The sequence below is a fragment of the Camelina sativa genome, chromosome 17 (genome assembly GCF_030686135.1).
Source record: "Camelina sativa cultivar CO46 ecotype springtype chromosome 17, ASM3068613v1".
Lineage (NCBI taxonomy): Eukaryota > Viridiplantae > Streptophyta > Magnoliopsida > Brassicales > Brassicaceae > Camelina > Camelina sativa.
Window position 1 is genome coordinate 38,000,124 of NC_141896.1, and position 11,579 is coordinate 38,011,702.

General features: G+C 37.8%; 3 protein-coding genes across 3 annotated transcripts; all 3 read left to right on the forward strand.

Annotated features, from left to right (window-relative positions):
- Positions 1–210: 210 nt before the first annotated feature.
- On the forward strand, positions 211–2,631 carry LOC104759978 (uncharacterized). The gene is made up of 9 exons (XM_087496987.1): positions 211–340; positions 637–751; positions 932–968; positions 1,048–1,087; positions 1,174–1,272; positions 1,516–1,651; positions 1,772–1,861; positions 2,336–2,419; positions 2,541–2,631. The coding sequence occupies exons 1-9, from the start codon at positions 211–213 to the stop codon at positions 2,629–2,631; spliced, it is 822 nt and encodes a 273-aa protein (XP_087353113.1).
- A 1,295-nt stretch (positions 2,632–3,926) lies between these two features.
- On the forward strand, positions 3,927–6,812 carry LOC104759979 (uncharacterized). The gene is made up of 3 exons (XM_010482840.2): positions 3,927–5,016; positions 5,133–5,432; positions 5,521–6,812. Exons 1-3 carry the CDS (start codon positions 3,927–3,929, stop codon positions 6,810–6,812), a joined length of 2,682 nt encoding a protein of 893 aa, XP_010481142.2.
- Positions 6,813–9,316: 2,504 nt separating this feature from the next.
- On the forward strand, positions 9,317–9,925 carry LOC147924847 (uncharacterized). The gene has a single exon (XM_087496989.1). It carries the CDS (start codon positions 9,317–9,319, stop codon positions 9,923–9,925), a length of 609 nt encoding a protein of 202 aa, XP_087353115.1.
- Positions 9,926–11,579: the final 1,654 nt, after the last annotated feature.

Genomic DNA, 11,579 nt, shown 5'->3' on the forward strand with positions numbered 1-11,579 from the left:
CGATATTGTTTACCTTAACACCTTAGGATTCTGACCGGATATGATCTGGGAGCTAAAGACCTCAGATATCTCACGAACCTCGAACCTCGAACAGCTTCCCGCGAACTCGAACTGCTTCCCGCGAACAACTCCTTGCGCGCGAACTCACCCCCGAACCAAGTAACCACAAACCTCGATAGGGTTTTGAGAAAACTCGATCACGAGCTAAGGATGCTCGTGTATCAACAGAAAGAACTTCGAGATCAAGAGAGAATCTCGAAGAAGATGAAGAACAAGAGGCGGTTTAGGGTTTTAGGGAAGAAGGAGAAATCGGCAGCTGCCTTAGGGTTTAGGGTTAGAGGCTATCGTGCTGATAACGTGTTATGAATAGAGAGTTTAGGGATAAAGCTCTTGTGATTCTTATTGATTATGCTCGAGGTTACAAGTATATATAGTAGAGTACAAAGGCTAAAGCCTAAACCGACATAAGAGAGTATGGCCGAGTAAGGCTTCGGCTAATGGGCCGAAGCTGTATGGACGGAGTATAGCCAATGGACCGAGACTCCATGGATAAGATACGGGCCGGTCTAGTGAGTCCACTAAGTGTTTCACAACAGTTTGGATAATAATATTACTTTAATGGTAAAATCTTGGCAGCAGGAGGTTGGAGAGATGAAGCAGACGTAGCAAACTTTAGTTCTTCTATTTCACCTCAAGGAGAGCATAAGGCCACTATAGTCTGGCTGCATGATAAGGATGATCATTTTTCTGAGTAATCTTTATATCACATGGTGTTCTGCATTGTTACATATGTTTCAGTACTTCTAATCCGTGTTTTGAAGAAAATAAATTTTCGTCTTACATGAACATATATAGTATTATGTGTTTTGTATAAATAATTCATAGAAACTTCATTATCGCTTATCGTATTTTGTTTATATTCTGTTTGCAGCTCAGTTAAGTTTGCGAGAACTTTGGGTCTTAAAAATGTAAGTAACCATGGTGAAACCCACTTATAATAGCTCTATTGATTTTGTTAACAGCATGAATAACTATTTTGAGATACAGGTCAACTGGAAATGTCCACCGATCGTTTACAAAAACACATGTGAGATACATTAACTTGGCTAATATGATGTCTTTAAATTATATATTACTAGAAATTAATGCGTCTAATGCTCTATGTTGAATCAGCGTACGACTTTGGATCTAATATCAAAAAAGACGATCAAGAGACATTAGATAACGCAGCCTTCCTTGTTGCTTCTCTTTTATCGGGTGAACCACCAAATGGTAATCTGGCCTTATTAATCTTTTGGTCTTATTTAATATTTTTCTTCAAAAAATAAAGGGAATGGTTTCTCTGCACGTATATATATATATATATATATATATATATATATTTTAATATTATCGACATAAAATATATACTATACATTTATTTTCTAGATTGAAAAAAATATGAATATATTAGGCTACTTTTTCTTACACATCTAACATGCTATGTAATATGCATCACAAAATTTTCTGTTTTAGTCATAAAAGGAGTAGGAGGTTGTGGCATGGGTGCAGTAGTAGCTCTCCACTTTGCAAAAAATTGTGCTCTTGGACAATATCCTATAAATCCCCCCCGAGTTGTTGTTGGAATCGATGGGTGGCTTTCTATTGTGGGGTATAACCTTTTACTATTATATAATCACTTATCTCTATTATTGATGATTTCTTAAAATTAATTAAGGTTACGTTGTAATATCCCATTGAACATTGAAAGACTAATTACACAACCTTGCAGGAGCATAAAAAGCAGTATAGAATCTACAGTTGGGGCTTCAGCTCGTGTTGCATCGCAGTCAATCTTACTTACGCATGCACAAGGGCGGACGTACGTTACGGTGAACCGGGGCACTTGCCACGGGTAAAAATTTTAAGGTTAATGTTATTTTACATGAATTTTTAAGTATGCCCCTGCTAAAATATTTTTTGTTGCCCCCATTACCCTATTTTCTTCTTAGATACACGTTTTGTGTTGTGTATAATACTAAAATATCATACAAATACAATACAAAAACTTAATTTTGTTTATATTCTCTATATTAACAAGCCCATATTCTATAAATAAAACAAAATATTATTACTTATCTTAACTTAACAAAACTAATCAAATGTTTTAACTGATATAATTTTATTTAAAAAATAATAAAAAAATAATTTAATATTATTGCCCCGGATAAAATTATTTTCTAGATCCGCCACTGCGCATGCAACAGGTCAATCTAAGTTTTTATTTTCCGCTTTTCATAATGAGCACGAGACAATGCTAACTCTTTGTGATTGTAGGTGTCGCAGTCGAGCGTAGACTTCCTTACACCAGTGATGAAGAAGTTGTTGTGTCCCTTAAAGAAGCTGGCTTTGGAGAAGTCTTACTCGTACCATACTCAAGGTATAAAATATAAATATCATATAGCTTTACATATATATATATACCATTTTTTTTTTGAACATATTTTCTCTAAGTTTCTTGGGTTATGCCAATGTGTAGCCTTGGAGAAATGGTCATGAAGTCGCTCCTACCGTAACGTAACCAATGAGGTCAAATTCTGGTTGGAACTGAAGCTATCGCAATCATCAAAACTATATATCTACCATAAATAAAGACCGTGCATTATCTATAGTGATTTGTTATCGTCGTTTGTTATCGTTGTTAATTATGATGAGTACACTAGCGTGACTCATGAATAAGTTATCTACATAGTTTCGTTTCTTCACTTTTTCTGATGGTACTACTACCACACTGTGGTAACTTTTTTTATATAAATAAATAATTATTACTTTACAAGCCATCCATTGAGTTAGTAAACCAAAGATTAACGTATATATAATGATAAATATATGCATAGTAAGAAGCAAAAGATGTAACGTAAATTAGAAACACCAATTTGATAACGAGAAAATGTGATTAATTATGTATACTATTTATAAAAAAATATTGTTCAATTATTCCCATGTCCTATGTAAAGTTTGCGTCAATCAACTTACCATTTTATAATAAAAGAGAAAAACACATATGTTCCTTCATTAATTATTAGTGAGTTGTGACCAACCAAACATCTTGGCCTTGTGATCGAGCTAGAGAGAAAGATATATAAATGTGTGTATTCCACATTACCTTTTAAATTTGGTGTATAAATATTCCACATCTCCCTTATTACATTCCCTTTTATTTTCCATTACCATTAACCTGACACCGTACCTAAAGATCAACTTAGATGAACATGAATATGATTATAATCCCGAAAGTATAGTTTGTGGATTTTTTTTTTTGGATTTTTTGTAAAAGAGAAAGAAGTAAAGAACTATTTAATTTTGTTGTTTTCGATATTTGAAAACCCACAATCTTGGTCACGCTTGAATTGTCAGAACACGAGCTCGTGGTCTAAGAACTCAGAGAACTTGCAGTTTTGCTTAAGTTATAAAAATTTAAGATAAAATAAAAAAATGTTTAATAAACTTTCTTATACCTTTTCATATGATTTTAACTAGCTGTTTACTAAAAACAGTTTTGTTAGTAAACAGTTTTGTTACAAGTAAATATATTCATTGTTGATTGATGGTTCAATAGAAATTTAACTTAATATATAATTGCACAAAAAAACTAACTACAAGAAAAGTTGCCAAACTTTCTAAAAAACACTGATAGATTTACCGAAACGTTTTAGTTTAGATTAGACCGAGTAAAGAGTAAAGAGAGTGAGTAGGTCCACATAATTCGATTCATCATTTCAAACAAAAAAAAAAAAACGAAACAGGGAAAAAGCAGGAAATTCTGGTTACGAGTTGGCGACAAAAATACAAAATATTTTCATGCTTACACGAAACAGCGGAGGGTGAGGAATAGAATTACTGGATTATATGGACCTGATGATATCTGGACCGAATCAGATTCGGGTATGGAGGATATTGCATCGCAGTATTTTGTGGATCTCTTTAAACGGTCGGAGGTGCAGGGTGTTCCACAGATGCTTGAGGAGGTACCTTCTTTGATCACAGATTCAATGAACAAGAGTTTAATCAGGGAGATCACAGAATCAGAGGTTCGCAAGGCTTTGTTTGCTATGCATCCCGAGAAGACACCAGGTCCTGATGGGATGACGGCATTGTTTTTCCAACGATTCTGGCCCACTATTAAAGGAGATTTGGTAGCCTTGGTGAAGGAATTTTTCCGTACTGCCCGGTTTGATCCTCGGTTAAACGAAACAAATATTTGTCTCATACCTAAGAAGGAGCGGGTTCAACGGATGACGGAGTTTAGGCCAATTAGTCTCTGTAATGTGTGTTATAAGATTATCTCTAAGGTCCTCTGTTTCCGACTCAAGCGGTTTCTTCCAGCCCTTGTTTCTGAAACCCAATCGGCCTTCGTTTCTGGACGTTTAATTACCGATAATATTCTGGTGGCTCAGGAAATGTTTCATGGCTTAAATACTAACCCACGATGTAAATCAGAGTTTTTGACTTTTAAGACGGATATGAGTAAGGCATATGACCGTGTTGAGTGGGATTTTTTGGAAGCGGTAATGGTTAAGCTAGGTTTCGATAGAAAATGGATTTCTTGGATTATGTGGTGTGTCTCTTCCGTCTCGTATCAAGTCCTCCTAAATGGTCATCCCAGAGGTTATATCAAACCCCAGAGGGGTCTACGTCAGGGAGATCCTTTATCTCCTTATCTGTTTATTTTGTGTACGGAGGTCTTAATTGCCAATATTAAAAAGGCTGAAAGAGAGCATAGGATTTCTGGTATCAAGATAGCTCGGGATAGTCCTACCATTTCACACTTGTTGTTTGCTGATGATAGCTTGTTCTTCTGTAAGGCTGACCCTGCTGAATGTAGCACGGTGATGGATATTATAGGAGATTATGGGCGAGCATCGGGGCAGGAGGTTAATTTGGAGAAATCTTCCATCATGTTTGGCAAAAAAGTTCCCCCTGTAGTAAGGACTAATTTAAAAGCTGTAATGGGTATATCTAGTGAGGGTGGTATGGGTTCGTATTTGGGTATTCCAGAGGACCTCTAGGGCTCAAAAACAAAGGCTTTCCGTTACGTTAGTGATCGGTTGGATGATCGTGTGAATGGTTGGTCTGCTAAGACTTTATCAAAGGGGGGAAAGAGGTTATGATTAAGTCGGTAGCTCTTGCTCTTCCAACCCATGTCATGTCTTGTTACAAGTTACCAACGGAGTTAACGTCTCGTTTAACGAGTGCTATCTCAAAATTTTGGTGGAAGTCTAATGATAAGGCACGAGGTTTGCACTGGGTCGCGTGGGATAGGTTATGTAAGGACAAATGTGAAGGTGGTTTGGGCTTCCGCGCTTTGGAACAATTCAATGATGCTATGTTGGCCAAACAATATTGGCGGTTAATTCATTATCCATCGTCTCTGATGGCTCGAGTTTTGCTAGGTAGATATTTCCGGAATAAACATCCTCTACAGGCAAAGAAGCCTTATTCTCCCTCGTTTTGCTTGGCGGAGTATCTTCTCAACTAAAGGTTTGGTGGAACATGGTTCTCGGTGGGCGATTGGTTCGGAATGCAACGTCTCGGTGTGGCGGGATCCGTTGATTCCAGATATTCAGCCGAGACCCGCAAATGGTCGTGGTCGGCAGTTACTTCCTAGTCTAATGGTCAATCATTTGATTAATCCATACACGAAGGAATGGCATATGCCAATCCTCGAGGAGTTTATGGATCCAGTAGATATTCCAATCGTTTTATCTATGGAGATTAGTAAATCTTTCAAACCAGATAAACTCATCTGGCATTATACTAAATCTGGGAAATATTCGGTTAAATCTGGTTATCGGCTAGCCCGCGAGTTAATAAAAGAGGTAGAGATTGGGCCGACGTTTACAGCTCTTATGGCTCAGGTTTGGAAACTTCAGGTTCCCCCAAAGATTCAGCACTTTTTCTGGCAGATTGCCTCCGACACCCTTCCTGTGTTGGAACGCTTGGCTTATCGGGGTGTCCGGTGTGATCCTCTATGTATGCGTTGTGGCTTGGCGATGGAGACTATTAATCATGCTTTTTTTGAATGTTCCCGTTCGCGTCAGATTTGGGATTTGTCTCTGGTAGATTTATGCACTAATGGGTTCCCTTTTGCTTCTATTTATTCAAATCTTGACTTCCTTTTCTGGAGGGCGTCGTCCCAGTCGGCTGTTCCGGATATTGGTTTTCACCTACCATGGATTGTCTGGTCTATCTGGAAAGATATGAATAAAAAAGTTTATCAGGGTTTTGAGGCAGAACCGGGTGAGGTTCTGACCCAGGCGGTTACTGATAAGTTGTTTTGGGAGGAAGCAAGAGTCTCTGTTCCGACCTTTCCTGATCCATTTACCTTGGAGGATCAGACCCCTGTTCCCCGATGTCAGATTGATGGATCTTGGAAGACATCAGATCCTTTGGAAGGTTTAGGCTGGTGGTTCTGTAATAGTGAGGATGTAACGCTGTTTTTGGGAGCACGGAGTCAGCGCCGCGGTCCTTCACCTCTTCATTCGGAGCTTCAAGCTTTGATTTGGGCGATGTCTTCCTTGTTAGCGTCAGGCGTCGACTGCCAGGTTTTTGAGACGGATTATGCTGAATTACTGGCGATGGTGCAGTCCCCCGATGATTGGCCCGCTTTTTCCACTTTGCTCGATGAGTTCAGTATACTCCGTTCCTCCTTTCCTGCTTTCACGCTTTCGAGGATTCCACGCAGTTCTAACGTCCGGGCTGACTGTCTTGCTCGGTCTTCGAGATCGTTATTTTCAGTTTTTTCTTTTGTAAACACTTTTCCTCCAGTTTGAACGACCAATCTTGGAGTTAAAAAAAAAAAAACGAAAAAACCCACCTAATAATCAAAACTAAATCTCCACCATAATTAAAGACCCGGGAGTATAATCTATAATAATTTATTATCGTGATTAATTTGTTATCGTTGTTAGTTATGAGTAAACTAGCGTGTGAGTACTAATGAATAATTTATCTAATTTTTAAGACTTTACGGTAGTTTGTGTTTCTTTCTCGTTTTTTTTTAAGTTGTGGTAACTTTTTATTTATAAATAAATTATTCTTACTATATAAGACCTTCATTTCAAACATGGTACTATAGCCCATGCTAGTGAGCCAAAAATATATATATATATATATATATATATATATATATATATATATGCTATTGATAATGTGATTAATATATGCATAATCTTCTTAATTTAGCTTTAGTAATTGTTTAATTTACTTTCTCTACTTGTTTTTTTGATTCAAAAATTCCCCATATTAAGTTAATAGAACTAGATTAAGAATCAGAAAGAAAAGTAGGATCAAGATGTAATCTATTAATTATTTTGCGAATTAACATATTTTATTGGTCTCCTTCATTAATTAGTGAGACACCAACATTAGTCCCTTCGGGGACATCCGATAAAAAAAAAGTGACGAACCAACATCGAAAGAGAAAGAGAGAAATATATATATAAATGTGTGTACTTATAATATTACATTCCCTTTTTTTTTTTTTCTTCTTGACTCTTCACTTTTTAACAGATAGTGCTATCAAGTTGTTGCAACCTTTTTTCATATAGCTAGGGATGAGAACTAATTATCATTACGTTCTTCTTACTAGTAAACATGACTAATATTAACATCAAAAACCACACAAAAACAAAACATTACCAATATTGGAATTACGTCTATACAGTTTATTTATTTATTATTGTTTAATTAATTTGATTTCACTACACATATTAACTCAACCATTTACCATGTTAATTAATATATATAACTCGAACTAGTTAGCTTAGAATCAAAAGAAAAGTAGAATTATGAAGAAATAATATATTTGTATAGAGAAATAATATAACTCGAACTAATTAACTAATATGGTTGTGTTGTAAAACACTTGGTGGACTCGACCTGACCGACCACCTATCAGTCCTTGTTACGGTCCATTAGAGTTAGGCCCATCGGCCATATATGTTAAGGCCCATTCGGCCATGTTCTTGTCTTAGTTGGTTTTGTACTTTGTTCTTACGGGACTCTATATATATGTTGTAACCTCGAGTTTGATCATTAATAAGAACAAGAGATTTCCCTAAACTCTCTCTAGTTTTATAACACGTTATCAGCACGATAGTCTCTAAGACCAACTGAGAAAACCCTAACCCTAAAACCCTAAAGCAGCCGCCTATTCTCTTCTTCCCTAAAACCCTAAACCGCCTTTGATCTTTTCTTCTTCGAGACTTACCCTCTTGTCTCAGAGATCCCTTACTGATTCACGAGCATCCTTAGCTCGTGATCAAGTTCTATACCAAAACCTATCGAGGTTCGTTGGTTCGCGGTTTCGGGGGTGAGTACGCAAGGAGCTGATCGAGAGAAGCTGTTCGCGGGAAGAAGCTGTTCGCGGGAAGGAGCTGTTCGCGGAAGCAGTTCGTGATCGAGAGAGAGAGGAATTACCGAGGTCTTTAGCTCCCGGTCCATACCAGTCAGAATCCCAAACGGTGAAGGTAACAAAATCCGAAACCTTCTTAAAACCTTATGGATCCGAATTTGAACTTAAAAGCTATTGAACCTTAAAAAGAAAAACAAGTAAACAACCAACATAGATTAAGATCTCTACAACCTAAAACTTTAAAAACAGATCATGTTTAGGTTGTTAGATTCCTTGAGAATTAAAACCAATTGTATAAGATTAAAATTTGGTTGATTGCTTGTTGTGATGCATAAGAACCTAGATGCAAATTGTTAAACTATTCTAGGATGTTAAAACTGATCATTCATGCATCATAAGGAATCGAGTAGGGTGTTAGAAATCAAATTGAACCATAGATTGTTCTTGATAAATTCGGCTAGCTAGAACCCTAAAATCTCGACCATGAAATCTTAAAACCCGAAAATTAATCTTGTGTTCTAGGATTGAAAATTCCTTGAATTAAAACTTTTGTTAAATTTCCATAAATTAAAACATAAGATTTCGGGAATTAAAACTTGATTAGGATAAGCTCCTAATTAGTTATAGTAATTATCCAAAACCTTAAAAACCGAAAATATTTACTAAATCCTAGAAACTAAAAAGGAAACTTAAGATAAAAGGAAATACTATCTAGGATTGTTGCATGCACTTGATTTTGTTGTCTTGCATGCATAAGGAATTAAACCAACGAAAATACACATAAGGCATGGCATGGTCGGTCTCAAATACCGCATGACCTAAGGCATGGTACGGTCTTAAATACCGCATGACCTGAATATTTGTTGCATGGTTCGATCTTAAATATCGCATGCTAACTGTCGGTTGTCCACAATTACGCAGATGGCACAAGTTAAAGAGTTGGTCCATCCTGCTTTAAAGGCCTCAGGTGATAATTACCTACGATGGAAGCTGGACACCGAGATCCTCCTAAAAGCGAAGGGCTTGCACGAGTGCATCCAGCCGGATAACGAGTGTTCAATCACGGCAAGGTATAGGGCTTTTGGCCATATACGACACCACCTTGAGGAGAGCCTTAAAAACCAGTACCTCACGATAGAAAACCCACTCGACCTTTGGACAGAGCTGAGAAGCAGATACGGACACCAGAGTTTAGTGCTCCTACCAAAGGTTCGAGTGGAATGGGAAAACCTCAGGTTCCAGGATTTCAAAACCGTGGATGAGTATAACTCAGAGCTTTTTAGGATTGTCTCTATCCTGAGGTTGTGTGGTACTGTGGTGACCGAGAATGAACTCCTAGAGAAGACCTTCTCCACTTTCCACGCTGACAATATGGTACTTCAGCAAGTGTATCGTGCGAGAGGGTTTAGGACCTATGGAGCTCTCATCCCGTGTCTACTAATAGCTGAAGAAGGTAAAAGGCTGAAAATGAAAACAGCCCCAGAGGCACCCAAGGTTGATTTACCTAAAGAACCCAATGAGGCCAACTAAATCCACAGAGGAAGACACTATGGTCGTCATGGCCATGGTGGCAGAGGATATAGTGGTCGCGGACATTACCAATGGATCCGCACCGATGCTTACGGCCGGGGAGGCCGTGACCATGGGAATAAGGGCCGCAGGCCTTTTAAGCCATGGTCCAAAGCAAGGTCGGCTTGCGAGAGATGTGGTATGCCTAACCATTGGGCTAAGTATTGCCGAACACCTACTCATCTCCTTGGGACATATCGAAGAGTCTCAAGGTAGAATTCAGAGCCAAGCATGAGACTTCCGACTGCCTCAAGAGACATTGATTGAATTTCATTTTTATTTTGGTTTAATCTCTATGCTTTTATGATTTAATTCCTATGTAATGGATAATTGCTTTGATTTAATTTCAATGGATTTTATTTTATAAAAAAAAAAAAATTGTCTTGTTAAAATCCAAAATTATTGTCCTCTTTATAGAAATGGCCGAGGACTTGAGTGAATTAATGGTGGACAGTGGTTCCAGCCACACTATACTAAGAGACAAAAGATATTTCATAAATCTTAAAATGAAAAGTGCTAATGTTAATACAATTGCTGGTATAGCAAATTTGATAGAAGGCTACGGCCAGGCTCACATCTTGTTACCTAAGGGTACACATATTAAGATAAGTGATGCCCTATACTCACCCAGCTCTAAGAGAAACTTATTGAGCTTTAAAGATATAAGACTAAATGGTTTTCATGTTGAAACCAAGGGTGAAGGATCTAAAGAGTTCCTATACATTACAGAAAATGTAAATGGACAAAAGAAGATCCTAGAAGCTATACCTGCACTAGACACTAGTTTATACCATGCTAGAATAAATATGATAGAAGCTAACTTAGCAAAGCACAAGATGTACAATGAACAATTCACTCTATGGCATGACCGGCTTGGCCACCCGGGTTCGAACATGATGCGTAAATTAATAATGAGTTCGAAAGGGCACAACCTTAAAGAAAGGAAAGTTTTCCCTAAAAATGCAACTTGTGTAGCATGTGCTCAAGGGAAACTTGTTGTAAGACCTTCACCAGTAAAAGTCACAAGAGAAACTTTACACTTTCTGGAAAGGATACAAGGTGACATATGTGGGCCAATACACCCACCGAGTGGGACATTCAGATATTTCATGGTGATGATAGATGCATCAACCAGATGGTCCCATGTATGCTTGTTATCCACGAGAAACTTAGCATTTGCTAAGCTCTTAGCTCAAATCATTCGATTAAGAGCACATTTTCCGGACTTTCCACTTAAGACTATACGTCTAGATAATGCTGGTGAATTTACATCCCAAGCGTTTAATGATTACTGTATGTCCATGGGGGTGAGTGTGGAACATCCTGTGGCACATGTCCATACACAAAACGGATTAGCTGAATCCTTCATTAAACGTATACAAATGATAGCTCGACCATTGTTAATGCGATCGAAGCTTCCCATGTCAGCTTGGGGACACGCGGTCTTACACGCATCAGAGCTCATACGCATCAGGCCATCTAGTGAACACAAATATTCACCATCCCAACTATTATCGGGTCAAGAGCCAGACTTGTCCCATCTCAAAACATTTGGTTGTGCCGTATACATACCTATTGCTCCACCATAGAGAACTAAGATGGGACCTCAGAGGAG

Bases quoted from the DNA above. Each gene is read 5' to 3' on its own strand.
- LOC104759978 (XM_087496987.1), top strand. From the start codon at position 211: ATGCTCGTGTATCAACAGAAAGAACTTCGAGATCAAGAGAGAATCTCG. The intron at 1,652-1,771 runs GTATAACCTTTT...ACAACCTTGCAG, and splicing joins GGGTGGCTTTCTATTGTGGG to GAGCATAAAAAGCAGTATAG. The intron at 2,420-2,540 runs GTATAAAATATA...ATGGTCATGAAG, and splicing joins TTACTCGTACCATACTCAAG to TCGCTCCTACCGTAACGTAA.
- LOC104759979 (XM_010482840.2), top strand. From the start codon at position 3,927: ATGGAGGATATTGCATCGCAGTATTTTGTGGATCTCTTTAAACGGTCG. The intron at 5,017-5,132 runs GTTCGTATTTGG...ACTTTATCAAAG, and splicing joins ATCTAGTGAGGGTGGTATGG to GGGGGAAAGAGGTTATGATT. The intron at 5,433-5,520 runs GTAGATATTTCC...TCTCAACTAAAG, and splicing joins GATGGCTCGAGTTTTGCTAG to GTTTGGTGGAACATGGTTCT.
- LOC147924847 (XM_087496989.1), top strand. From the start codon at position 9,317: ATGGCACAAGTTAAAGAGTTGGTCCATCCTGCTTTAAAGGCCTCAGGT.